This window comes from Dipodomys merriami, unplaced genomic scaffold (assembly GCF_024711535.1).
Source record: "Dipodomys merriami isolate MVZ:Mamm:240054 unplaced genomic scaffold, mDipMer1.0.p SCAF_33, whole genome shotgun sequence".
NCBI lineage: Eukaryota > Metazoa > Chordata > Mammalia > Rodentia > Heteromyidae > Dipodomys > Dipodomys merriami.
In genome coordinates, this window is record NW_027204826.1 from 1,943,445 (window position 1) to 1,971,433 (window position 27,989).

A 27,989-nucleotide genomic window follows, 5' to 3' on the forward strand; every position below is an offset into this window, starting at 1 on the left:
TGAGCAACATAGAGCGAATAGGCACTGAGTTCAAGCCACAGGACTGACACAAAAAAATAAATAAAAAGTCAAAACAAGATTGAAGAACTTTTCTAACAATGCCTAAAGAAACACTAAAATTACATAGAAAGCACCCGCACAATCTTAGACCAGAATGAGAAAAACCAATATTCAATACTATCAGGACAACTGGCAAAATCTGAACACCTATAGACTAGAAAAGGGCACTGTATCACTGATAAACTTCCTGACTTGGTCAGGAAGTGGCACTGTGGCTCAAGTAGAAGAGCACTAGCCTTGAGCTGAAGGGCTGAGGGACAGCGCCCAGGCCCGGAGTTCAAGCCCCATAACAGACAAAAACAAACAAACAGGGCTGGGAAGGTGGCTCAGTGGTAGAGCGCTTGCCTTGCATGCCTGAGGCCCTGGGTTCGATTCCTCAGCACCACATAAGCCAAAAGAAAAAAGCCAGAAGTGGCACTGTGGCTCAAGTGGTAGAGCGCTAGCCTTAAGCTGAAGAGCTGAGGGACAGCGCCCAGGCCCAGAGTTCAGGCCCCACGACCGGACCCAAAAAACAAACAAACAACAACAACAAAAACTCATGCTCTCAAATAGTTCAGAAAATAATTAAGTGTACCTATGTGGAAAGAAAAGAACACACATCTACTACTAATGGCTGTTGAAATTCAGGGAGAAGTTCCAATAATTCTTTGTATTACTCTTGAAACTTTTCTGTAAGTTTAACATTATTTCAGCATCTAAAAAGCTAAAGAGGTATTACATGTCCATGTTTAGAAGTGTTTCCATTTTTTAAATGCTTGAAGTGCAAATCTCTAAAACATTCTTAATGACTTTAGAGCAGCTATGCCAGTAAGCCAGATCCAAATTTTAAAAATAAGTCAAGGTCAAAGTCCTTGGTAAATCACGGTTTGGAAATACTGTGCTTGTACATTGGTTAACTGTGTGGATATTAAGAATTTTTTTAAGTGTTCCTTCCACTTTTTTTGTTACTCTACAGAATTATGTAGTGCTAAAAATCCCCCACAACTATGTAAGACATGTAACCTGTCCACAAAACTGTTTTCTAATTATTTTGTAAGTATATTTTCTATAACTGTAGGTATGATTCTTCAGCTTTTAACTTGTTTATGTCTAAATATTCTAAGAAAGAACAATCTCCGGGACACTAAACTGAAGGATGTGTTTGTACTCTGTGGGGGAAAGAGAGTCAAAGTTTTCAAAGAACAGGAATAACTACCTAAAGGAAAAAAAAAAAAAAAAGTCCACAAACTTGCAAAAAGACCAGCAGTTATGTCTTGGAGATAAGTCCCAACAGTGACTGGGAAAATACCTACCAACTCAAGATGCCTACCAATTAAAAAAAAAAAAAAAAGTGGTAGAAAAGTTATAAAGCAGCAGGTGGCTCACGCCTGTCATCCCAGCTACTCAGGAGGCCGAGATCTGAGGATCATGGTCCGCAGCCAGCCCAGGCAGGAAAGTCTGTGAGACTCTTATCTCCAACTGGCCACCCAGAAAAAGCCAGAAGTGGAGCTGTGGTTCAAGTGGTAGAGCGCCAGCCTTGAGCACCAGAAGTTCAAGGGCAACGTCCAGGCCCCGAGTTCAAGCCTAGGGCCGGCACACACGGGGGAGAACCCGGCCCCAGCCTCGGTCCAGCGAGCCGCCGGGCCCCGCGGGTGACCCAGGCCCGGGCCGGGGCTGCGAACCCCGGGGATACGGAAGCCCCCTCCGCTGCAACACTGTCCTCCCCGGGGTCCAACTCCCCTCAGATCGTGGCTGTTGCTCCCCACAACCGCGGGGAGCCCCCACCCCCCGAATGGGCAACGGGCCGGGGGGAGGCGCAGAGGGAGGGGTGGGACGGCCTCCCGCAGGGTCGCCCTGACCCCTGACCCCTGACCCCTGCGGAGAGAACTTGCAGCCAAGACACAGCTTTCCATATAGGGTCGCCCTGACCCCTGACCCCTGCGGAGAGAACTTGCAGCCAAGACACAGCTTTCCATATAGGGTCGCTCTGACCCCTGACCTCTGCCCCCTACGGGGTGACCCTGCAGCCCAGACGCGGCTTTCCCACAGGGTCGCCCTGACCCCTGACCTCTGCCCCCTACGGGGTGACCCTGGGGCAAAGACGCGGCTTTCCGTCTGGGGTCGCTCTGACCCCTGACCTCTGCCCCCTACGGGGTGACCCTGCGGCACAGACGCGGCTTTCCCGCAGGGTCGCCCTGACCCCTGACCCCTGACCCCTGCGGAGAGAACTTGCAGCCAAGACACTGCTTTTCCGTCTAGGGTCGCCCTGACCCCTGACCTCTGCCCCCTACGGGGTGACCCTGGGGCAAAGACGCGGCTTTCCGTACAAGGTCGCTCTGACCCCTGGCCTTTGCCCCTGACTGGTAACCCGGAAAGAGTGAAGGGCTGGCAGCGGAAGCCCGGCCCCGAGCGCCAGGTCAGGCAGGGCCCGTGGAGTCCAGGGCGCCAGGGCGGCCGCCGTGGGGAGCGTGGGGACTCACCGCCCGCCGGAGCCGCCCGGGAGCCGCCGCGCGCAGCATCGTCTCGGTTCTCGTGGGCCCGACTGACGTCCGCCGCAGCGACGCACCGCGCGTCACAGCAGCCCCGCCTCCCGCCGCGCACGCCAGCGCTCGCGAGACGCGGAACGAGGCTCCCGGGCCCGTGAGAACGCGCAGCTCCCGCTCGCTCATTGGACGGTCGCTCAGCCAATGGGAACGCGGAACGCTAGGGGCTGGGGTTAGATGTGGGGCAGAGGCGAGGCGGTGGGGGGGCGCGGCGGGCCGGGCTGTGCACACGGTCTCCCTGCTTATCCGTGCTCATATCAGTGCTGCATCCGTCAGGTGCCAAATCACACACAGCCCTGGCCAGGTGAGCGGAATCTGATGCAGAAATGCACAAGGTCCAAACGCGCGGGCAAACCCGATCGTTCTTGTTAAGGGGTTCAAAGAATTTGGTGGTTTGGGGCTGAATTCTAGAGCAAGGAGACCTACGGACACAACCCGCGAGAGACAGGACCCCCAAGTAATGACAAGGGCGGACTGGGGTGCTGCCCACATGAGGCAGAGCGGCCCGAGCCGCAGGTGAGCCCCGTCGGCCCCCTTCCCCCCACGCCCCCTGCTCCCTGGCAGCTACAGCACACACGACCTGGGTGCACCTGCCCACCACCTGCCCACTCCTGACCTTTGCATCTGCCGCATCCTCCTTCCTCCTAGACATCTCCTCTACTGTCCCCCGAAACTTCACACCCTGCTCCACCTCAGAGGAGGAGAAAAGCCACTTTTGGGGGGGGGGCGCTGTCCCTCAGCTCTTCAGCGCAAGGCTAGTGCTCTACCACTTGAGCCACAGCGCCACTTCCAGCTTTTTCTGCTGTTATGGTGCTGAGGAATAGAACCCAGGGCTTCATGCATGAAGCGCTCTACCACTGAGCCACCTTCCCAGTCCAAAAAGTCACCTTTGAAAGCAAGTCCAGCCAGGCGCCAGTGGCTCACACCTGTAATCCTAGCTACTCAGGAGGCTGAGATCTGAGGATTGCAGTTCAACCAGCCTGGGCAAGGAAAGTCTGTGAGACTCTTATCTCCAATAAACCACAGAAAACTGGAAGTGGCGCTGTGGCTCAAGTGCTAGAGCACTCACCTTGAGCTGTAGAGCGCAGGGACAGCACCCAGGCCCAGAGTTCAAGTCCCACGACCAACTAAAAAAGAAAAGAAAAGAAAAGAAAGCAAGTCCAGGCAGGGCACTGGCTCATGCAGTATCATGCCGTAATCCTACCTACTCAGAACTGAGATCATCAGACCTGAGTTCAAAGCCAGCCTGGGCAGGAAAATCTGTGAGATTTTTTTTTTTCAGGTAAGGGGTAGGTTTATTCAGTAGACCTGCTGGGACCAGGCAAGGTTGGCACTCCACGTGGCTGGGAAAGGCCTGGGAATGAGAGAGAGCTGGGAAAGAGGAAAGAGAGAGAAAAGAGCTAGAGCAGAGAGAAAGTAGAGAGAGCAGCAAGAGAGCAGAGAGAGAGAGCAGAAAAGAACAGAGAGAGTGACAGAGTCTGGGCCTGGGCTAGGCCTTATCTAGGGCATGGGCGGAGAAAGGTGTGGCCACATCAAATTCAGATGTGACCTCAGTGGATGCAGATGTGACCTCTTCCAGGTGTCCCAGTTGCCTAGGTAACGCAGGTACTGGGTGGAGACTTTGTTGCGAGGAGTGTGGAGTCTGCTGGCCATCCAGGAGCAGACCTTATATTCCAGCCTTTTAATAATCATGAAATAGGGCTCGGATTCTTTCTGGCTACTTCCTGCTGACAAGGGGCGTCGACAATAGGGGTAAAAGGCTGGAATTTGGTCCCCTTCCAGAGAAGGCAGTGAGCAGCAGCTGTCTCTTGGTGGCGTGAGTCCTTAGATGAAGTCTGGAGAAGTCTCATGAGCATTGAGGGGCAGAGTAGAGAAGTGGTGTGAATGTGAAGGCCAGCAATGGTATCAATGCGCTGTGTCCGCAGCAGACAGACGGGTTCGCAAAAGGCCATCAAAACTGTGGGTATTCCTCAGAGCAAAAAGGGAAAAACAAACAGAAAAAGAAAAAAGAGGAAAAAACAGAGAGGCATCCCAGCTATCCTGACTTTAAGCCCTTTATCCGAGTCACGGCACCATTTATGTTAGGTTTTTAAAAAGAGGTAGCCGAGTAAGAACAGCACCAGCACGCACGTGGTATTCAGGTAAGGGGTAGGTTTATTCAGTAGACCTGCTGGGACCAGGCAAGGTTGACACTCCACGTGGCTGGGAAAGGCCTGGGAATGAGAGAGAGCTGGGAAAGAGGAAAGAGAGAGGAAAGAGCTAGAGCAGAAAGAAAGCAGAGAGAGCAAGAAAAGAGCAGCAAGAGAGCAGAGAGAGAGAGAGAGAGAGAAAGCATCTGTGAGATTCTTATCTCGTCAACAACCAGAAAGCTGGAAGTGGTGCTGTGGCTCAAGGAAAGTGGTAGAGAGGGAATCTTGAGCAAAAGAGCTCAGGGACAGTGCTCAGGCCCTGAGTTCAAGTCCCACAACAGACCCTGGATAAAAAAAAAAAAGCCTAACTGATACACTATAAAACAAACCTCTAGGCATTCACCCACAGTGAGACCAAAGGAAGATATTCTTAGGGGAGGGACACAAAGGTGCAGGGCCTATGTACTTCTGCTCATATAAAATACTTGTCAAAATGAACTCTAGAAAATGGAAACAAGAGATTTTCTTCTTAAATTGCTGATTTTTGTTTTCTTTTTGTCTTCTTTGTTCATTCATCTGTCTTTGGGAGGGTAAGGGAGGCACAGAAATGGAGGGACAATGGTGGACAAATGCAGCCGTGGTGCTCACTGGACACTGTGGAATATGAACTCAACAACTTGTGGGTGTGGACGGGAGGGAAAAACTGGGAAAGAGTAGGGAAAGGGATACTCCTTAGACAGGTACTCATTACCTGTCTTATGTAACTTCAACCCCTCTGTATATCACCTTTATAATAACAATTTTAAAAGGGGGGGGCTGGGAAGGTGGCTCAGTGGTAGAGTGCTTGCCTTGCATGCATGAGGCCCTGGGTTCGATTCCTCAGCACCACATAAGCAAAAAAGAAAATGGAAGTGGTGCTGTGGCTCAAGTGCTAGAGCGCTAGCCTTGAGCTGAAGAGTTGAGGGACAGCGCCCAGGCCCAGAGTTCAGGCCCCACGACTGGACAAAAAAAAAAAAAAAAAAACTTAGCCAGGCATCAGTGGCTCACGTCTGTAATCCTAGCTACTTAGCAGGCTGAGATCTGAGGATCACAGTTCAAAGCCAGCCTGGGCAGGAAACTTCATGAGACTCTTGTCTCCAATAAACCATCAGAAAAGCAGAAGTGGTGCTGTGGCTCAAGTGGTAGAGTACTCACCTTGAGCTGAAGAGCTGAGGGACAGCACCTAGGCCCAGAGTTTAAGCCCCATGGCCAACAACAACAACAAACTTAAAGCCTAAGCTGGATCCCAGTGGCTCACACCTCTAATCCTGGCTATTCAGGAGTCTGAGATCTGAGGATCATGGTTCAAAGCCATCAAGGGCAGTAAAGTCTGTGAAACTTATCTCCAAGAAACACCAAAAAAAGTTGGAAGTTCAGCTGTGGCTCAAGTGATAGAGCACCAGCCTTGAGCACAAAAGTTCAGGGACGGCCCTATGGTGCTGAGTTCAAGCCCCAGAACCAACACACACATCCACACAAAGAAAAAGCCAGCTCAGGGCTGGGAAGGTGGCTCAGTGGTAGAGAGCTTGCCTTGCATGCCTGAGGCCCTGGGTACAATTCCTCAGCACCACATACGCAAAAAGAAAAAGCCGGAAGTGGCGCTGTGGCTCAAGTGGTAGAGCGCTAGCCTTGAGCTGAAGAGCTGAGGGACAGCGCCCAGGCCCAGAGTTCAGGCCCCACGACCGGACCCAAAAAAAAAAAGAAAAGAAAAGAAAAAAAGCCAGCTCAAGTAGCATCTCCTCTATAAGACCCTCTACCCCAGGATGAATGAATCATTTTCCCTTCTGCCCGTCAGGTGAAAACCAATGGTTACCGAATGTACACCCATGTGTTTCCCCAGGGGGCTGGGCCCGCTCCACCCCAGCCTCTCCTCTTCCACTGAACTCACATCTGAGTCACAAGACAATGGAAGGAAGAGAGAAGAGTTCCTGAAATTAAAAAAAAAAAAACCTTCAAAAAGCATATTGTACTAAAAGCATATTTAAAACCTGGAATAGGAGCTAACCTCCTCTTGCTACCCGGTCCATGACAATGCAAATGGCATTAGGGGAAGCCACCTTCCCACCCTCATGCTTGGGGTGGCTGCCACTTCCCAGGCCCCGTGAATCAGCAGCCACGATGCTTGCCAGAGGCACGGTGCCCGGGGGACCTGGCGATTCCTGGCAGAGCGGGGCCAGTGCAGGGGAAGAGGTAGACGTCATGGCCAGATCCTGTGGCAAGAGAGCAGAGCGTCGCATACCCTGGAGAGCTCTGTGAAGAGTCCCCCAAAAAATGTGTGGCCTGAGAAGACTTTCCTGTAGGTGTAGGGATGGCTGTTTAACACTGAGATCTGAGATCACGGTTCAAAGCCAGCCTGGGCAGGAAAGTCTGTGAGACTCTTATCTCCAATGAACCACCAGAAAACCAGAAGTGGTGCTGTGGCTTAAATGGTCAAGCACCAGCCTTGAGCTGAAGAGCTGAGGGACAGCGCCCAGAGTTCAAACCCTATGACAAGAAGGAGAAGAAAGAAGAAGAAGAAGAAGAAGAAGAAGAAGAAGAAGAAGAAGAAGAGGAAGAAGAGGAAGAAGAGGAAGAAGAGGAAGAAGAGGAAGAAGAGGAAGAAGAGGAAGGAGGAGAAGGAGGAGAAGGAGGAGAAGGAGGAGGAGAAGGAGAAGAAGAAGAAGGAGGAGGAGAAGGAGAAGAAGAAGAAGGAGAAGAAGAGGAAGAAGAGGAAGAAGAGGAAGAAGAAGAAGGAGGAGGAGAAGGAGGAGAAGGAGGAGAAGGAGGAGAAGGAGGAGGAGAAGGAGAAGGAGAAGAAGGAGAAGGAGAAGGAGAAGAAGAAGAAGAAGGAGAAGAAGAAGGAGAAGAAGGAGAAGAAGAAGGAGAAGAAGAAAGCTGGGGACCAGTGGCTCACACCTGTCATCCTAGCAGAGGCTGAGGTGTAAAGATGGCAGTTGGAAGCCAGCCCAAACAGGAAAAGACCATGAGATTCTTCTCTCCAGTAAATTACTGAGAAAAAGCCAGAAGTGGCACTGTGGCTTAAGTGGTAGAGTGCTAGCCTTGAATGCAAAAGCTCAGGGACAGCGCCTAGCACCCAAGGCCTTAGTGGAAACCCCACAACCAACAAAAAGAAAAGGAAAGAAAAAGACAAGAAGAGGACGGTTGGTGGATCACCCAGGTAGTAAAGCCATCAGGGGTCACCAGCCTTGTCACCCCTTCTCAATCCTCCCCCACAAGTGTCTTTGCTGGTCTCATGGCTTCTCTATGCTCATGGCCATGAGTCTGAGAGGGTAAACTTGAGACGCTGGCCTTTCTCAAAGTAGCGTTGCCAAAGGATGCTGGTCTCCTGGCACAACCCAGCAAGGGCAAACACTCAAGTATCTTGAAGATCACTCCACTAAAATATGACTTATTCATTTGTTTATTTATTTTGTCGGTCGTGGGTCTTGAACTCTAGGCCTGGGCGCTGTCCCTCAGCTCTTCAACTCAAGGCTAGCACTCTACCACTTGAGCCACACTGCCACTTCCGGTTTTCTGGTGGTTTATTGGAGATAAGAGTCTCATGGATGTTCCTGCCTGAGTTGGCTTTGAACCATGATCCTTAGATCTCAGCCTCCTGAGTAGCTAGGGTTACAGGCATGAGCCACCAGTGACTAATTTATTTTTTTGTGTGTTGATATTGAGCTTGGCCTAATGCTCTCACTTGGCTTTTTTTTTTGCCAGTCCTGGGGCTTGAACTCCAGGCCTGGGCACTGTCCCTGAGTTTATTTTGCTCAAGGCTAGCACTCTACCACTTGAGCCATAGCACCACTTCTGGCTTCTTCTGATTATGCGGTACTGAGGAATTGAACATAATACATGCTAGGCAAGCACTCTACCACTGAGCCACCTTCCCAGCCCTTGGCTTTTTTTCCTCAAGGCTGAATCTCAACCACTTGAGCCACACCTCCAACTTCCACTTTTGTGTAGTTTATTGGAGATCAGAGTCTCATGGACTCTCCTGCCTGGGCTGGCTTCAAACCTTGGTCCTCAGATCTCAGCCTCCTGAGTAGCTAGGATGACAGGTGTGAGCCACCAGCGCCCAGCCTTAAAGGTCTTAGATTTGAATGTACATTTGCGATGTGTTTGGGAAATGAACTCCACCCTTGCAAAGTCCTGCTTCAGAAGGGCCTTAGCATGCTATAGCCACTAGCAGCGTGGGCAACACGGTATAATCCGGGGATCCTGTGATTCCACACACACACCCTTAGTTCTGTGCCTACTTCGGGGGAAATGGAGCCTGTGGCCTGATTCAATGCTTTGTGGGACCCAGGGCTAGTGAATCAGAGTGGACAGAGGTGCTGACTAAGTACCTGCAGGCGGGAAAGGTAAATAGTACCAGAAGATATGCTGATCGCAGCCAGGGATGAATCACGGCACTTAGAGCGGAAGTTCAGTGCGGTGTCAGGGCCGAATGGAGCCAGGCCAGGGCTTGATCAGCATCTGCAGCCTCCACGGCCCCTCATGGGTGCCAGCCACGCTGTTTGGCCTCGCTACCCACCGCTGCCACTGTAGCCACACATGCCACCACTGCCAGGCTAATGGCAGCAGCTGACTCAGCTGGCTCAGAGGTGGTCTCTGTGTGTGTGTGTGTGTGTGTGTGTGTGTGTGTGTGTGTGTGTGTGTGTGTGTGTGTGTGTGTGCATGCGCATGTCAGTCCTGGGACTTGCACTGAGGGCCTGAGCGTTGTCCCTTGGCTTTTTTGCTCAAGGTTAGTGCTCTACCATGTGAGCTAAACATTTGTCATCCTAGCTACTCAGGAGGCTGAGATCTGAGGATTACAGTTCAAAGCCAGCCCAGGCAGGAAAGTCCATGAGACTCTTATCTCCAACGAGTCACCAGAAAACTGGAAGTGGCGCTGTGACTCTAGTGGTAGAGCGCTGGCCTTGAGCTGAAGAGCTGAGGGACAGCGCCCAGGCCCAGAGTTCAAGCCCTACAACCTACAAAAAAAAAAAAAAGAAAAAAGAAAAAGAGTTTCATCAATGTGTGTACCTGGGCTGGCTTTGAACCATGATCCTCAGAGCTCAGCCTCCTGAGTAGCTACAATTACAGGCATAAGCCCCTGATGCCCGGCTGAGACTCTTTTTTTTTTTAATTTTATTTTATTGTAAAAATGCTGTACAGAGGGGTTACCGTTACATGAGTAAGGTAATGAGGACATTTCTTCTCAAGCATTGTTACCCCCTCTCCATGAGACTCTTATCTCCAGTGAACCACCATCAGGCTGGAAGTGGACCTGCGGTTCATATAGTAGAGTGCTAGCAAAAACGTTCAGGGACAGTGCCCAGGCTTGAGTTCAAGCCCCAGGACTGGTGCAAAAAAAAAAAAAAAAGGAAAGTTATTGAGGAAAATTGGAGGTTGGCAGAGTGCCCAGCCAATGAATGAAAGCATGGAGTTCAAGTCCTGGGCTGGGGGGGGGGAACAAAGAGGAAAGTAATTCAGAAAGCCAAAAAGTTAGCTACAATTAATGGCAAAAGACCACTGCTTGACTGGATAGCAGAAGCCCTGGGAGAATGCACGGGCCCTCCCTCCATTCTTCACGTGGGCCGTGGAGAAATGGGTCTAAATTCCTAATTTCCCTAAATCATTTCCCTGACCATCTGTGTGCTCAACCAGCAATAATGCGTTTTTTTCCAAATATGGTGCAGGAACCTGGGCCTACAGTTCCTATGTTGTCTGCCCAGAAGACTGCTTTGTGCCCTAGATCCTCGCGAGACTGGAGCTATGCTCACGAGAATTCTGCTTCCAGCTCACCTATGCCCTCAGCCACCGCCATGCGTCTTCCCATCCTCAGATCGCAGCCTCCTGAGTAGTTAGGATGACAGGCGTAAGCCACAGGTGATTGGCTGGGGTGTTTTGTATTTGTGTTTGTTTTGTACCAGTATTGAGTCTGGAACTCAGAACCTCGACACTGTCCCTTAGCTTTTACATTCAAAGCTGGTTCTCTACTACCTGAGCCATACTTTTATTGTTTTTGCAGTCCTGGGGCTTGAACTCAGGGCCTGGGCTCTATTCCTGAGCCTCTATTGTGCTCAAGGCTAGCACTCTACTACTTGAGCCACGGCGCCACTTCCAGCTTTGACTGAGTAGTTTATTGGAGATAAGGGTCTCATAGACTTCCCTATCCAGCCTGAGATCCTCAGATCTCAGCCTTGAGTACCTAGGATTACAGGTGCTCAGCCTGAGCCATGCTTTCAATACTAGCTTTTTGCCATTTAATTGGAGGTAAGAGTCTCACAGATTTTCCTTAAAGGGCTGGCTTTGAACCACAACGCTCAGATCTCAGCCTCCTGAGTAGCTAGGATGACAGGTGTGAGCCACCGGCACTTGGCACACTCATTCATTTTTATTATTATTTTTATTTTTGTAGAGGTGGGATGGAATTCTGGGTCCAGCCCAGGCCTGCACTCTGTCACTGAGCCACATCCCCAGCCTGGGAAATAGTGTGGATTTTAAATGGAAGGATACATTTCAAATGTTGAGACTCGTACCTCCATTTAGCCAGCAAAACAAAAAACAAAACAAAACAAAACAAAACAGAAATGGAGTTGTGGCTCATGTGGTAGAGAATCAGTCTGAAGGAAAAACCCAAGTGACAGTAGAAGGCCCTGAGTTCAAATCCCAGTACTGGCAACCAAATAAATAAATAAATAAATATGGGCTGGGAAGGTGGCTTACTGGTCGAGTGCTGGCCTAACTGGGTTCGATTCCTCAGCACCACAGAAGTGGCACTGGGGCTCAAGTGGTAGATGCTGACCTTGAGCAAAAAGCAGCTCAGGGACAGTGCCCAGGCCCTGAGTTCAAGCCCCAGGACGGGTAAATAAATAAATACATAAGCAAGCTTGTCTAGCCACATAGGAAGTGCTTCTACTTCAACCTGAGTCTTACTCATGGCTGGCCTGTGGCTGCCTGTGTCTAGATTTGATCCTCCTATCAGCAGTAAAACCCCAGGAGGTCTAGGATCACTGTTGAGCCCTCCTCCGGCCTCCTCTGGGGGGGAGGGGGGCTGCTCAGCGTGTGATAAACCCCACTCAGGCCATTAATCTCTTCTCCCTGCTCTCTTCTCTAAGCCATGGGCGTGGCACGGAGCCGAATGAAATTCCTACCACAACAAGGAGAACATTATTATTTTGTTCCAGAGGTCTGTACAAGTACAAGGCATGTCGAAAGCAGCTATAAATAATTTATATTGTCCATAACTCAACGCTGATCAAAATAGGCCTCATCTCAATGATGCAGCCAGTGCTGGCACAAGCTGCTTTGCCCTCTGCAAACCAATTACACATTCGGAACAGATGACAATCGGGGCTGGATTCCCTCTTCCAGGGGCCTAATGCCCCGTCCCCAATCACTTTAATTACAATCTGCTCACAATTACACAGCAGATAATCCTATTGGTCAAAGGGTGACAGCCTAGATTCTATTATCTCACATTCTATCTATTTTGAGAATCTACCGGGAACTCAAACTGGCAGGAGAGATTTTTTTATTTTTTTTCCCAGCAAAAAAAAAAGGGGTGTTGGGGGGGGAGGAAATTGTGTCCTGCTGGAGTATGGCTAGAACCAGACATTCAGAGTCATTTTCTATTTCCTATTCTGTTCAGGAGGGGATGAGTTGACAAAATGGGATGAGAATCTGGGGTCCCTGACATGGCCACTCCAACAGCAACGACAAAAAATAAAGCCACATTTTTAGCTGCTCACCAAGATGTATTGGAAAGATTGAAAACAACCTTAAGAATACTGCAAAGAGAAGTAGAGCTGCGGCTCTAAGTGGTAGAGCACCAGCCTTGAGAAGAAAAAGCTAAGCCAGAGCCCAAGCCGGAGAATGAGCAAGAGGTGACACTGTTCCAAAGGAAATGTACTCACAACCTGACTTATGTAACTGTAACCCTTCCGTACATCACCTTTACAAGAAATTTTTTAATTGAGAAATTAATCATCAAGAAGCTGGAATTTGAACTGTGCTCAAGCATTACAATGCTAGCTTTAAACAAACAAAAACCCTCAGGGACAGCATCTAGGCCCTGAGTTTAAGCCCCAGTACTGGCACACACACACACACACACACACACACACACACATTCTCTCTCTCTCTCTCTCTCTCTCTCTCTCTCTCTCTCTCTCTCTCTCTCTCTCTCTCTCTCTTTCTCTCTCTCTGGAAAAACAATTGTTTTTTAATTATTTTATTGTAATTGTTTATAGGAGTTACAATTCCTCAGTCAGTACAATGCTTCTTGCCAATGTCGCCCCTGCCTTCCTTTCCCCCCATTTCCTATCTCGACCCACAAATTACATAGTTAAGTTTTTGTTGTTGTTCTTATTGTTGTTTTTGCCAGTCCTGGATCTTGAACTCAGGGCCTGAGCACTATTTCTGAGCTCTTTTTTGGTCAAGGGTAGCACTTTACCACTTGAGCCACAGCTCCATTTCTGGCTTTTTTTGGGGTGGCTCATTGGAGGTAATGTCCTGGACTTTCCTGCACTGTCTGGCTTCAAATCACAATCCTCAGAGGCCAGCCTCCTGAGTGGCTAGGATTACCAGTGAACACAATGACGGTCTTTGCCCACTTGGGCTCCCTCCATCACCATGAAAACAATGGTTTTGCAAAGAGAGAGAGACGGCGATCACTCATTTTCCACTCAATCACAGTAACATAAAGGGGCGAACCACACAATATGGGGTCTCCCTGCTGGAAAAATCAAGACAGGCATCATTCGTGCTCTAGTCAAACCAGGCCCTGGCTGCTGACAGATCCTTTGACCTGAATGTGAACATACCGCTACCTACCAAGACCTAGCCCCAAACCTTGGCCATTAGGCCAGTGATAGCACATCCTGAGGTCCCGACTTGATTCTTTTTGGAGCTCAGTTTCTCCTTTCTTTCCTCGTTTTCTCTCTCACTTTGCCCAGTACCTGGATCTTGGAAAAGAAAGTGAACAAAGAGGGCAAACCCAGGAGGCTGCAGGCGCTAAAGCTAGCCTATACCAATACCCTTGACCAAACAGCTCTGAGCCACTCCCAGGCCCCAGGAGACACCAGGGCTCCCCCTTCGGGAAAGAAGGGGGAAATGCAACTTTGCCCAAAGCCAAGAAACAGCACACAGCTCTTCCCCGCAGCACAGTAGATTCAATTCTCCCTGGAGCCAGGTTTGGCAGCTCAGTCCTGCAGCCGCCTTCAGGATGAAGTTTGGAACCAAACTAAAGGATCTCAGACCTTTTCTTTAAAAATAAAAAAACAACAACAACAGGTTCACACGCCTCCTCCATCTATAGTGCCCCGTGTAATCTTTTGCTCCACTTCTAACTGCCTTCCTTTTGACACTGACTCCTCCAAAAACTAGTGTGCTCTGCCAGGCATGGTGGCTCACGCCTGTAATTCCAGCTACTCAGGAGGCTGAGATCTGAGGATCACAGTTCAAAAAAGTAACTCAGGTAGAAAAGTCTGTGAGATTCTGATCTCCAATTAACCACCAAAAAGGAAAAAAAAAATTAAAGCCCAAAGTGGTACTTTGGCTCAAGTACTAGAGCACCAGCCTTGAGCAAAAAAGGACTAAATAAAAGCACAGGGTCCTGAGTTCAAGCCTCAGGACTAGCATGCTCCACCTCCAACTTTTTGGTGGCTAATTGGAGAGGAAAGTCTCAGGGACTTTACTGCCCAGGCTGGCTTTGAACTTAAGTCCTCAGATCTCAGCCTCTTAGGTAGGTGGGATTCCAGGCGTGAGCCACCAGAGACGGTCTCGAAAGAAAAAGACAAATTTGACACAGAATGAACTCGGCCTAAGTGTGTCCACTAGAAACAGGGTAATACACAAACACCACTAGAGACTTGGGCAGCACAAGTGTGGAACTCATTTCTCAGACGGGGGTGGGGGGGTGGGGGGGTGGGGGGTTGACAGTCCTCTTCCTAAGTGCATTGACTTGGGAAGGCCAAGCAATGGTTTATTGATTTCAGAGCATCTAAAAGAAGGGCGAGGGATCTACCTCCCCGCCTACAGGGTGGGGCTCTGGGCTTTAGAAGCCTCTGCGGGGATTAATGCTCTGCCATTGTTGTCTGCAAATTCCTTCCTTCTGGTTTTCTAAGTGGTTAGTTGCAGGTTAGAGTCTCAAGGACTTTCCTACCTGGGCTGGCTTTGCACTGTGATCCTCACATCTCAGCCTCCTGAGTAGCTAGGATGCCAGGCGTGAGCCCCCAGCACCCAGATTGCAATTTATCTTTGCTTTGGGGTGGGGGTGTGAGTGTGGGTGATTCTTTTATGAGGTTTGAACTCGGGGCCTTGCATTTGCTAGGCAGGTACTCTACCACTAGACCACATTCCCAGCCCTCTCTTCTTTATCTTTATTGCCAGTCCTGGAGTTTGAACTCAGGGCCTGAGAGGTATCTCTGAGCTTTTTCGTTGTTGTTTAAAACTAGCACTCTACCACTTGAGCCACGGCACCATTTGCAGCTTTTTAGGTGTTTCATGGGAGATAAGTGTCTCAGAGACTTTTCTGCCTGGGCTGGCTTCAAACTGTGATCCTCAGATCTCAGCCTCCTGAGTCGCTGGGATGACAGGCCATGAGCCACAGGCTCCTACCCAGAATCCTTTTGGTTTGATGACCTGTTTTGGTGACCCTCCTCCCAACTCTTAGCTGGGAGCAGCCGTCTCTGTAGTACTAAGGCTCACCTGATCTTTGGTTTGCCTGTCTTTTTTTGGGGGGGAGGTCTGGAGAGTGTCTAGATCTGTGGACAGTGAAGGGTGTGTGGGAAGGAAGATCGCAGGGAGGCGTCTCTGCTCCTGAACTCTCTAAACTCTTCCCAGGAGCCAGGCCGAGTAGTGCTGGTTTTATGACATGGTGCCTAACCATGGCTGCCACCTGTAGTGTTCTAACACCTAGGGCAGGAGGTGCTTGGGCCTCCCCAGTATCACAGTCTGGGATATGGGGATCAGCCAGCCCCACCCCTAGAAGGGATCCCCGGTTCCCTGCACATGGAGGCCAAGAACCTGGGCAAGGCCTCCCGAGACCTAGAGGAGTTCATCCTCTGCGGGGATCTTCACAAACGCAAAAGAATGGGCAGCTAGATGACCTGGGTTCGATGCCAGCTCTGCCTCAGCCTAGAGCGGAGGCAATAATTACCCCTCCAGCCTCAGTTTCCCCAGGGATGGACTGGATCAGATACCACCCACCTCAGAGAACACCCAAGAGGCCAAGAAGCTCCTGCCCGTGCTCTGGCCCTCTGCTGCCCACGTGTTCCTGGTCTGTTCTCTCTGGGTTGCATCTTCTCCTCAGGAAGGACTCTGCGCTGTGCAGGGTGGGACCTTGAGTTTCTGTGGGGAGCTGCCCCGTCCTGGCCACCTGCACCCCTGAGTTCCTGACTCAGGATGATGCACAGGAGCTGAGGAGTGGTGGGATCCAGGGCTGGCTCTCAATCCCAAGGCTGTGTCCTGGAGCACCCGCCGCCTCACTCCACATGCAGGTGTAAGAAGTCTGCACTCAAACTGGGTGCTGTGGCTCACACCTGTAATCCCAGATGCTCAGGAGGCTGAGATCTAAGGATGGTGGTTCAATACCAGCTGAGACAGGATGAGATGATGATGATGATGATGATGATGATGATGATGATGATGATGATGATGATGATGATGATTGGCGGTTCTGGTGCATGAACTCTGGGCTTGCTTTTTATGTGACTAATTAAAGATAAAAGTCTCTGCTCACTGGGCTTGTGAGATTCTCATCTCCAATGGCCCACCAAAAAGCAAGAAGTGGATCTGTGATTCTAGTGGTAGAGCACCAGCCTTGATCATAAAAACTCAGGGACAGCACCCAGGCCCTTGAATTGAAGCTCCAGATGAATATACAAAAGCAACCCAGCAAGCAAGGGAAAGAAAGAAACAAAGAAAGAAAGAGAGAGAGAGAAAGGAAAGAAAGAACGAAAGGAAGGAAGGGAGGGAGGGAGAAAGGAAGGAAGGAGGGAAGGAAAAAGGAAGGAAAAAGGAAGGAAGGAAGGAAGGAAGGGGGAGAAATTGAGGAAACTGAGGGAGAGGGGCAGGGGGAGGAGGGAAGGAAAGGAGGGAGGGAGGAATCACCTTCACTCCATCTAGACGATGGTATCCATACTCACAGGTATCACCTATATACACAGCCCAGCCCTCAGAGCTGACACAGCCCAGACACACAAATTATGACCTGAAAGTGTGTGTGTGCTTAGATTGTTCCACCAAGCACAGAAAAGGACCATGACCGAGACACACCCAAAGCCAAGTCACACCATAAAGCTGTGTCTGTTTAATAGCTATGAGGACTTACTTCGAAGGTATTATCACTAGGCTTTTCCAGAGAAGCTGATTCAATTTTTATGAGCTAGAGAAAGCTTTTAGAACTGTAGCCTATCGTACAGCTGCAGAAACCGAGGGAAGGAACATGGAAAGATTTCCAGCCCTGTGCTGGTGGCTCACGCCTGTCATCCTAGCTCCTCAGGAGGCTGAGATCTGAGGATCGAGGTTCAAAGCCAGCCCAGGTCAGGAAAGCCCGCAAGACTCTTATCTCCAATTAACCAGCAGAAAACCAGAAGTGGAGGCGTGGCTCAAGTGGTAGAGCGCCAGCCTTGGTGTAAAGCTCAGGGAGGGACAGCGCCCAGGCCGTGAGTTCAAGCTCAAACACCAAACCGGCCCCGGCACCCTCTCCACCCGTGATCTGCCCCCCTCGGGCTTGGGGGAGCCCTGTGTTGGGGCGCGGGGGATCCGGCCCTGCGGGGAGCCGGCGGGCGGTGCGCAAACAACAAGCAACACCCGGGGTTGGGTGAACGGTAAGGCAACGCGGGGTGCCGTGTGCAAAGAAAAAGGAAGGAAGCGACACATGCAGGGGGGGGCACGCCCTCCGCGTCCAGCACGGAACCCCTACTAGGTAACGCGCGCACGCGCAGACGGCGCGCGCACACGCACACGGAGCGCGCACTTGCTGTCGGTGATTGGCGCCGCAGTGGGTGGTGAGGTGGAACAGGAAGGTTGTGGAAGAAAGTATTCGTTCCTCCCAGAAGCCCCGCAGACTCGATCCCTGTGGGCTTTTCTAGAAAGCGCTATCGTGCCGTTGAGCCAAGTTAAAGAGGAGAAAAAGCAGGAAGATGAGGGAGGAAGAAAGAAGGGGAGAGGAGGAAGGGAGGAAGAAGAAAAGGAGGAAGAAGAGGGGAAGAGGGAGGGGGAAAGGAGAGGAGGGAGATGAGGAGGGAAATGGGGAAGAGAAGGGGAGGAGGAGGGAGAAGAGGAGGGGAGGAGAGAAGAGGAAGAGGAAGAGGAAGAGGAGGGAGGAGGAGGAGAAGGAAGAGGGAGGAGGATGAGGAAGAGGAGGGAGGAGGAGGAGGAAGAGGGAGGAGGATGAGGAAGAGGGAGGAGGGAGATGAGGATGGGGATGAGGAGGGAGGAGGAGGGGGAGGAGGAGGAGGGGAGGAGGAGGAGGGAGATGAAGATGGGGATGAGGAGGGGAGGAGGAGGGAGATGAGGATGGGGAGGAGGAGGGGAGAAGGAGGAGGAGGGAGATGAGGAGGGGGAGGAGGAGGAGGAGGGAGATGAGGAGGAGGAGGGAGATGAGGATGGGGAGGAGGAGGGGAGGAGGAGGAGGAGGGAGATGAGGAGGGGGAGGAGGAGGAGGAGGGAGATGAGGAGGAGGAGGGAGATGAGGATGGGGAGGAGGAGGGGAGGAGGAGGAGGAGGGAGATGAGGATGGGGAGGAGGAGGAGGAGGAAGATGAGGATGGGGAGGAGGAGGGGAGAAGGAGGAGGAGGGAGATGAGGATGGGGAGGAGGGGAGGAGGAGGGGGGGGAATGAATCAGGACCTGACTCCGTGACTCGGTCCCCGGCACCCCCTCCCCAACTCGCGCTCCGAAGTTTTCCGCGGGCCGGGCGGGGCGGGGGGACCCCAACGACGAGGTCTCCCCAGTCCGGGGGGGCCATTGGCACCCGCCCTCCCCAGCCTGGAGCGGGGCGGCGGGAGCGGGTGTGGGCTCCGCCAGGCCCCCTCCCCGCCCCTCCCTTCTCGAGGGGAGTTAATCTTTTAAATTTATTTAGAAAGAGCGTTTGAGCACAGCCTCCTGCCGTCCTCCCCTAGCTGTCCCGCGCCCGGGCTGCGGCGGGGACGCGGGGTCCGGAGGCTCGCGGGCCGCTGGGCCCGGGGGAAGCGGAGGGGCGGGGAGGGAAGAGCCTGGGTCCTGGTCAATTTCAGGGGGCGGGGCCGCTCCCCATTGTTTACTCCCAGCCAATCGAAGCTCGCTCGCTGCCTGCCAGCCAATCGTATTTCACCCCGCCCTCTTTCCTCCGGATCCGACCCCGCCCACCCGCTCCCGGCCCCTCCCCTCCTCCCTCCCGGCCCCTGCAAGCATCTCCCCCACCACAGCGGCTCAGGGGCAGCTCTTGGTGACGTCACAGATCCCGCCCCCGGCTCGGGCCCCCGAGCGCGGGGGGGGGGGGGGGCGCGAGTGCGTGCTGACGTCATGCTGCGTGCGGGGCCGGTGCGGAATCGCTCCTGCAACTCGGCGGGGCCGCGGAGTTAGTTAGCCAAGAGCCAAGGGCCGGGCGCGCGAGCCTGGTCCGCCTCCCGCCCCGGGGTCGCCGCGCTGCGCGCACGTCGCCTTCTGCATGGTGGATATTATTTTTCCCTGTCCTTTTCTAGGTGCTATGGGGGATCTCTCCAAGAGTAAGTGGCTCGTGGGCGCGCGCGCATGCATGCTTCAGCTTGGCCGAGCTGCGGCGGGATGGCTAACGCTTAGCGGATTCTACAAGTGGCAGGAGGCCGGCCAGAATTTAAAAACAAAGCAAAAAAAAAAATACCCCCAAACAAACCCCCAAACAACGAAGTCCCCGCCGCCCGCCTCCCCCGGCGCCCCGCGGGGTCGGTGTCGGCTGCTCTGACCTCGGGCTGTGAATTCTGCTGCTTTTTTTTTTTCCCTCCGATGCGCTAAGACCATTAGGCTTGCTTTCGGGATGTGGATTTTTGTTGTTGGTGGTGGTGGTGATCTGCTTGTCGTGGCAAAGCTCGGGGCGGGTTCTGGAAGGGGAGTTGCGGAACGGCCCCGGGCCGGGGAGCGGCGACGGAGCTCTGACCCCGCGGGCGGCGGCGATGGCACCGGAGGGAGTCGCCCCGGGGACGGAAATTCCGGCCCAGCACCGATCTGATCTGCCTGGCTGCCCGCACATCCCGGGTGCTGCTAGCTCTGGATTTCCCGTTTAAAAACCAAGAATTCGTGTCACCTTCCATTGGCGTCGTTACACGACGATCCCAACGCTTGTGTTTCCGTGATAGCGGAAAGCGTGCACAAAACCAGAAGACTTCATTTTTTCCCTCCCGTGGTCGCAGCTTTCCCCTGGTGGTCGCACTTCTTGCAAGAGGGAGCGGGCGAGGGGGAGCGAGCGAGCGGGCTGCGTCGGGGCCGGAGCCGGGCAGCCCGGCCGGGCCTGACGCCGGGCCCCCGCCTCCCTTCCCCGGCAGAGAAGCCCGGGACGGCCATGTGCGTGGGCTGCGGGAGTCAGATCCACGACCAGTTCATCCTCCGCGTGTCGCCCGACCTGGAGTGGCACGCCGCCTGCCTCAAGTGCGCCGAGTGCAGCGAGTACCTGGACGAGACCTGCACGTGCTTCGTGAGAGACGGAAAAACCTACTGCAAGCGGGACTACGCCAGGTGAGGCCGCCGGGGCCCGGGGCTCGACCGCCGCCCGCCCTGGCCGTGGCCGTGGCCGTGGCCGGCGATCGGGGATGGCCGCCCGCCCGTGCGCTCCGGTCAGGCCAAGGCCGCCCTTCCTGGGGGTGGGGGGGGGAGGGACGCGTGCAAGCCAGCCGGGTATTCGGGCCTGGCACCCTCGCAGGATGGGGGAAATCACCCGCAGGATCGGGGTCCCCCCCAGTGGACACCAGAGCGTCCCGGGAGCCGGGCAGGGGCAGCGTTGTGGACAGGCGGAGGCGATCGATCGCAGGCCCCGCGCTGACGCGGGTCCCCGTCACCCCGGCACCCCCCAACCCCGCAGGCTGTTCGGTATCAAGTGTGCCAAGTGCCAGGTGGGCTTCAGCAGCAGCGACCTGGTGATGCGGGCGCGGGACAGCGTGTACCACATCGAGTGCTTCCGCTGCTCGGTGTGCAGCCGCCAGCTGCTGCCCGGGGACGAGTTCTCGCTGCGGGAACACGAGCTGCTGTGCCGCGCCGACCACGGCCTCCTGCTGGAGCGCACGGCGCCCGGCAGCCCGCGCAGCCCCGGCCCGCTCCCCGGCGCCCGCGGCCTGCATCTGCCAGGTAAGCCGTGCGCCCCGGGCCTGGCCGTGCGCCCCGGGCCTGACCGTGCGCCCCGTGTCCTGACTGTGCGTCCCCGGGGCCTGGCCTCGCGCAGACGGCAGCGGTGTGCGCGGGCGTCTGAAAGGTGCAGAAGTTGTGGTTTGTGCTGGGTCCCTCCTCCAGGATCGCGGTTTTCTCTTAACGACAGGCCGGGAACCCGGCTGGGTGTTTCTGCCGGTGCCTGGGGTGGGGGTCACAGCTGGTGGAGGAGGGTGTGAGCTTGGGACGTTGTGGGGGAACAATGTGTTCTTCCTACCCGGAGAATGGGGACGATGCCAGTGATGGCAGCGGGGATCTGGAGGGGCTGCTGTTTAGGGGGCCTCGTGTTCGGGATATTTCCCCCCTCCAGGAATGTGTGTGGATATAATCATCGGAGAGGAAAGACAGGCTTGCCTGTGTGTGTGTTGTGTGTGTCTAAGTGTGTACGGGTGAAATGCAGCTCCCAACTTAAAGCCCGGTAGTCTGGGCCACAGCCATGAGCCCACCGAAGGTGGCCAGCCATCCATGCAAAGGCGGAGTGTCCTGTGTTTTGAGATCCCGTTAGAGGAAGAACTCAGCCAAGCACTGACTGAGTGGGGAGGGAGGAGAACGGCAGGCATGGTGGTACCGAGGACAGACAGCCCTCACTGGGGTGTTGAGTTGCCCAGAGATTGAGGTCTGAATGAAAAAGCACGGGCAGGTGAGGACGGATCGAAGCCTGGCGCCAGAGCCCGCAGGCGGCCGCCCGCCTCGGCCTCTGGCCCGGCCTCCCGCCCCGGATCTCCATCCCTTCCCTAGATGCACAGGCCGGGCCGGCGGGACTGCTCGTACCCGGACCCGCACTTGCATAAACAGCGCGGCCGGGGCCCGGGCTCCCCGGGGCCTCGTATCTCCCCACGGCTCCCCTTTGTCTGTGGGCCTGGGATCGGATTTGTCTCCCTAGATCCCCAGGCCAAGCGCAGCCGGGAGTCCGGGGAGGGGGTGGCGGGGACCCGGGCTGAGGCTGCGGAGCCGGGCGCGCAGGGCCCGGGTCTGGGCCGGGGAGGCCGCGTGTGCCCTCCACCCCCGCGCCCCGGCCCCATCCCGACACCCCAGGATCGGCCCGGGAGCGAGCTCCGCACCGCCGGGCAGGGCCTCCGGCAGGCCCGAAAACTCGCAGCTTTCTTCCCGAGGGCTCCGCCGGGGCGGGGCGCGTGGGGGAGCCCGGGGCAGCCCAGAGCTCAGCTTCCCGAGCACCCCCAGTTTACAATCCGACAGGAGAGGAGCCGCCCGGCCTGGCAGGCGGGGCGACCAGGGGAAATGCGCCCCTCTTCCCTGCGGAAGGCGGCGGCGGAGACGCACAATGGCGACATCCAATAGAAAAGGGAAACGAAATGGGGCCCCGGGCGGGTCGGCCGGTCTTGGGGAGGCGGGGGAGAGCTGGGTGCAGACGGTCGGCTCACCTGCGGGTCCCCCCGCCCCGCTCCCCGCGCCGCAGACCCCGGGCCCGGCCGCCAGCCCTCGCTGCGCCCGCACGTGCACAAGCAGGCGGAGAAGACGACCCGCGTGCGCACCGTGCTCAACGAGAAGCAGCTGCACACGCTGCGGACCTGCTACGCCGCCAACCCGCGGCCCGACGCGCTCATGAAGGAGCAGCTGGTGGAGATGACCGGCCTGAGCCCGCGGGTCATCCGCGTCTGGTTCCAGAACAAGCGCTGCAAAGACAAGAAGAAGTCCATCCTCATGAAGCAGCTGCAGCAGCAGCAGCACAGCGACAAGACGGTGAGGGGGAGTGGGGGGGGCTGGGGTCCGCCCCTGAGAGCCCCCCTCCCCGGACCTCTTTTTTGGGGGGGTTCAGGGGGAACCCGAGTTTTGCAAATCACGTGGGTGTTTGGATCATCCGATCCAGATTTGCTTTGAGAAGAGAGAAGGCTGGTTTTTTTTTTTTTTTCGTTGTTGGTTATGGGGCTTGAACTCTGGGCCTGGGCGCTGTCCCTCAGCTCTTCAGCTCAAGGCTGGCGCTCTACCACTTGAGCCACGGCACCACTTCCGGTTTTCTGGTGGTTCATTGAAGAGTCTCATGGACTTTTTCTGCCCTGGCTGGCTTTGAACTGTGATCCTCAGATCTCAGCCTCCTGAGTAGCTGGGATGACAGGCACAGGTTGTGTTTGAGGTGTGTGTGTGTGTGTGTGTGTGTGTGTGTGTGTGTGTGTGTGTGTGTGTGTGTGTCTGTGTAGGTGTGTAGATGTAGATGCAGGGGTTTGTCTCCTTCCTGAGGCAGCCTGGTGTTGGGGGACCCCGGGGCGGGGCGGGGGCGCTCAGGGAGGATCGGGGTTTCCGAGCTGTCCCCGGAGGGCTGGGGTTGGGGGCGCAGGCTCTGCCCGCATCAACCCAAGGCTGGGTTCCCAGGGTCCTGGTTTGTGGGTGCCGAGCTGGGGTCAGTGTAGGGTATGCACTCCTCAAAACCACTGCAGGCCCCAACCCTTCTTCAAACCTAGTGGAAAAGGCCAGACCTGAGCTCGGTTCCCTCCTCTGTCCCCATCCCCTCCCCGCCCTCCCGCAGAGCCTGCAGGGCCTGACCGGGACCCCGCTGGTGGCCGGGAGCCCCATCCGCCACGACAGCGCGGTGCAGGGCAGCGCCGTGGAGGTGCAGACCTACCAGCCGCCCTGGAAAGCGCTCAGCGAGTTCGCGCTGCAGAGCGACCTGGACCAGCCCGCCTTCCAGCAGCTGGTGAGGCCCGGCCCAGCCCTGGGGACCCCCTCCCACGAGGGCGGAGGGGCGGGCCGCCCCTGGCCAAGGCGGTGGCGGGCATCGCGGGCAGGGCCTGTGCCCCGGCCGCGAGGGAGCGGCGGCGGAGCCTGGGGGACCCGGCCTGCCCACCCCCCACCCCGCCTCAGGGCTGGTCCCCAGTCCGGGCAGGCCACCACCCCGTGTTCTTCCCGTGTCCGCCCGCCCCCAGGTGTCCTTCTCCGAGTCCGGCTCCCTGGGCAACTCGTCCGGCAGCGACGTGACCTCGCTGTCCTCGCAGCTCCCGGACACCCCCAACAGCATGGTGCCCAGCCCCGTGGAGACGTGAGGCGGACGCGCTCCGCCACCGGCGCGGGCCTGCATGCTCCCCGCAAGCACGAGACTCTCCCGCTCCGCCCGGGCCCGGGGCGGCTCCGGACGCTCTCTCCGCGCCTTTGTCATTAATTATTGTTATTTAAAGAGAGAGAAAAGAGAGAAGGAGAGAGAGAGGAGAGAGGTGGAGGAAGCCGCGCGGAGCAGCGCCAGGGCGCCCCCTGCGCCCCCAAGCCCGCGGGCCTGCGCTCCCAGGACTTGGATTGTTTTATTTTTATTTTATTTTTATTCCCCCCCCCCCCCGCCCACCTCCTTCTCCAAAAGCAGAATTCTGACCCGGCCGGTGGCGCGCTAGCTGCTCAGGAGGGCTGAGCTGTGAGGATCGGGGGGGGGGGCGGGGGGGGGTCCCCAGCCAGGCCGGGCCCGGGAAGCGTGTGAGACGCTGATCTCCAACGAACCAGCAAAAAAAACCCAGCTGGAAATGGAGCTGCGTGGCTCAAGTGACAGCAGCCTGGGGCGGAACGCTGAGGGACCGCGCCAGGTCCGGCCGCACACAGACGAAACGATTATATATACACATATATATGCATATATGCGTACATATATGTGCATATATATATATATGTTCTGGGGTTTGCCCGGGCCGCCCGCGCCCCCTCGGCCGCCGCCCCGACCCGCGGGGTCCCCCCCACCCCCAAAGCGCACGATTGCTGGAGGCTGGGGGTGGGGAGATTAACCGAACAGAGCCGGGACCCTGAGAAATGTGTTAAATGATGACTCGCCGGAGGACCGAGCGCCTGAGCCTTTGCCGAACAAACGTAAGTTATTGTTATTTATTGTCGCGGACGAATATTTTGATCTTAATAAAAAATAACCATCACCACCACCACCGCCATTATCATCATCACCCGATGCCGAGCGGCCCGGCGGCGGCGCCCGGGAAGGCTGGGGTTGTTGTTTTTTTTGGTTTCCCAGGAAAGTTTTGTTTCCAAGGGTCAGGGAATCCCGGTCCCCGCCGCCGCGCGGGCCGGAGCCCTGAGCTCGCGCCCGGGACTCGCGCGCCCCGCGACTCGCGCGCCCCCGCGACCAGGGGCGTGGCCAGGGCGTGGCCACGGAGGGATTGGACGCCGAGCCGGATGGGGGCGTGGCCTGCGGGGAAGAAAGCTGGGCGCGCGTGCCCGCGACCTCGGCCTTTGGGGGGGTAGTGCGCGCTCCCGCCAGGATACCCGGGAGCCGGGCGGGCGGGCGGGCGCCCGAGGGTGCGCCCGGGGACGGGGTTTGCGCGGGAGATCCGCAGCGCTGGTGGCCACGCGCGCCCTGGGGGCTTGGCCGTCCCTGAGTTTGGAGGGGGAGGGATCTTCGACTTCTCCCTGAACTTGAAGCCGGGGCTCTCGGTTCTCGCCGCTCCTCACCTTCCTGGCACTTCTTCTGGTCCACGATCCGTTTGCGAACGCGAAGGTTCCACGGCCGGGGCGGGTTCCCCGCAGCCCAGGCCTGGCCCGGCCCCTCCGTGCGCGTCCCCGGGCCTGCCGAGGGCGCGCGCGCGTGCGCGACTGGACGGGTCCCGCTGCGTTTATTAATTCCCCCGTCTAGACAGAGGACGCGGCCGGGCGGCGGCCCCTTATCTGCCTCTGGCATCACCTGCAAGCGATACCGAGCGAGCCTCCGCCGGCCCCGCGGCCTGCATCGCCCTCGCGGCGGCCCGGGGAAGTCAGTCCACCAGAACCAGTCTGGCGTGTCCTCCGTTTATTTTCTTTCCAGACCCGAAATGGAAGGGGATGGGGGCGGGGGGGGTGCCCGGGAGGAGGGCGCGCAGGGGGGGGCGGGGAGGAGGGCGCGCAGGGCCCCTGCCCCCCACCCCCGTGCCCAGGTCACCTGGTGTGACATTTCAACTCCTGCGACTTGTTTTCCTGAAAACTGGCTTCAGTGATCGCAGGAAATAACCGAGAGATAGTGAATCTCTAGCACACACGCGCACGCGCGCGCACACACGGAGCCAGGGGGCTCAGGTTTTACCCTCTACAACTACTTAACCCTTTGGCAACCCCGGGAAGAGTGGACTGGTGTCTTTCCAGGCGGGAATTGGTGTGTGGCATTGCTTTGTCCATTTTCTGGCCCTTGGAATTAACAACAACAACAAAACACAAAACAAAACCCGCCGTGCCATCCTTTTTAGTTCGAAAGTGCCAAGGGCACAGTGGCTGGCATCCTAGTTTAGGTATTAAATATTAAAGATCACACACACATGTTCCTGGAGGTCAGCTTGCAGACACCGGGGCTGCGTGGAGCAGCCCCTGCCACTGGGTTTTTGTTTGTTTTTGGTTTTGTTTTGAAGCAGATCCTCACCCACCTCCCAGCCTCCATTAGGGTCTGAAGCCTCGCTGGTCATTATTAAAGGAAAATGGCAAGAGGTGAGAAAAGGGAGCCACCTTTACGCTTTACTTCCTGAAAATCAAGGTGATGTTAGCATACGTCGCAAAGGGGCTTCTCCCTCCTCGCCGATTAGGAAATGGAAACGGGCAGGGTTAATGAGGACCAGCCTTACCTCGCCAGCGCACAGAACCGGTTTTAATAACCCGAGCGATTCCGAGTTATTCTAACTCACACCATTCCTTCCCAAATGGAAAGACAACTTGGCCTCTTTTACCTCCTGTCTGATTATTGCCTAGGACTAAAACTTCCAATACCTGTTACCTTGGGAAACGTTTGATTTATTTAGAAAAATTGGTTTTCACCTATTTTATGGGGCTTGAACTCAGGGCCTGGACACTGTCCCTTTGCTTTTTCGCTCATGGCTATCAGTTTAAGCCACAGCTCCACTTCAGGCTTTTTTAAAAATTCTTTTTGGTGGTAAATGGGAGATAAGAGTCTCAAGGGTTTTCCTACCTGAGCCGGCTTCAAACTGTGATGCTCAGATCTCAGTTTCTTGAGTGGCTCGGATTATAGGCATGAGCCGCCAGTGCCTGGCTACATCTAATTTTTTTTGGGGGGGTCCGTTCGTGGGGCCTGAACTCTGGGCCTGGGCGCTGTCCCTCAGCTCTTCAGCTCAAGGCTAGCGCTCTACCACTTGAGCCACAGCACCACTCCTGGCTTTTTTCTTTTGCTTATGTGGTGCTGAGGAATCGAACCCAGGGCCTCAGGCATGCAAGGCAAGCGCTCTACCACTGAGCCACCTTCCCAGCCCATACATCTAACTTTAAAAAAAAATTTAAAGTGTATATCTTCATTATAAAAAACATTAAAAACTAAAAAGTCAATTATTAAAAAGGAACTAACGAGTTCTTGAATAAAGATGTCATGAATCGTTAATTAGCTCTGAATTTTTGCTTTTGATAGACATATTTCACAAATGGAAACATCTACCTACCTTATTAAAGTGATATTCCTCCCCCTTATCCACAGATCAAAATCCTGATTCATCTTTTCAATATTTATGAGTGTCTTTTTATACTATTGGAAAATGATCTGGATAAACGCGGTTAATATGTCTGGATCTCTCTGTATAGCTGAGCCAAGCTTTTTTTTTTCTTCTTTCTCTCTTTTGCAGTTTCTAGACCACCCCCCCCCCCCCCCCGTGCATTGTTTCCCCTTGAGTTTCAAGGAAAGGGTGTAACTGTGGAACCTTGTTACAGTGCTCCTGGAGAGGTGTCAGGTCTACGGTGGCTGCATGAATGCCTATCAGTTTAACGGGTTCCCAGGTGATCTTTAAACATCTTCTGTAATTCAGTAAGGATTTGCCTGCAAATTAAATTACCTTCTCACAATGACAAGTGTTGGTTTTTTTTTTTGTTCGCTGAACTTTCAATACTTAGTTTTCTAGTTAAAAAAACAACTTAATTCAAGACAAGAAGCCGGGGGTGTTCATTTGGAGTGAGTGCTTCACAGCTGGGTGACCTTGGAATAAGGACCC

The 27,989-nt window shown here is 54.8% G+C and overlaps 2 protein-coding genes across 2 annotated transcripts in view; one reads left to right on the forward strand and one right to left on the reverse strand.

Annotated features, from left to right (window-relative positions):
- Etfa (electron transfer flavoprotein subunit alpha) overlaps window positions 1-2,621 on the reverse strand; it is a 43,435-nt gene extending 40,814 nt beyond the window's left edge. Inside the window, exon 1 of the mRNA XM_070042815.1 lies at window positions 2,520-2,621. Coding sequence (XP_069898916.1) covers window positions 2,520-2,558 — 39 coding nt within the window. The 5' untranslated portion in view covers window positions 2,559-2,621. The remainder of the gene's footprint in view (window positions 1-2,519) is intronic.
- Window positions 2,622-19,277: 16,656 nt separating this feature from the next.
- On the forward strand, window positions 19,278-24,095 carry Isl2 (ISL LIM homeobox 2). Its single transcript, XM_070042692.1, has 6 exons — window positions 19,278-19,433; window positions 20,226-20,415; window positions 20,759-21,021; window positions 22,517-22,800; window positions 23,582-23,749; window positions 23,979-24,095. The coding sequence occupies exons 1-6, from the start codon at window positions 19,376-19,378 to the stop codon at window positions 24,093-24,095; spliced, it is 1,080 nt and encodes a 359-aa protein (XP_069898793.1). The 5' UTR covers window positions 19,278-19,375.
- The last annotated feature ends 3,894 nt before the right edge of the window (window positions 24,096-27,989 follow it).

Excerpts from the sequence above, each read along its gene's own strand:
- Isl2 (XM_070042692.1), top strand. The coding sequence starts at position 19,376 with ATGGTGGATATTATTTTTCCCTGTCCTTTTCTAGGTGCTATGGGGGAT. Across the intron at positions 20,416-20,758 it reads TGCAAGCGGGACTACGCCAG|GCTGTTCGGTATCAAGTGTG; the intron begins GTGAGGCCGCCG and ends CCAACCCCGCAG. Across the intron at positions 22,801-23,581 it reads AGCAGCACAGCGACAAGACG|AGCCTGCAGGGCCTGACCGG; the intron begins GTGAGGGGGAGT and ends GCCCTCCCGCAG.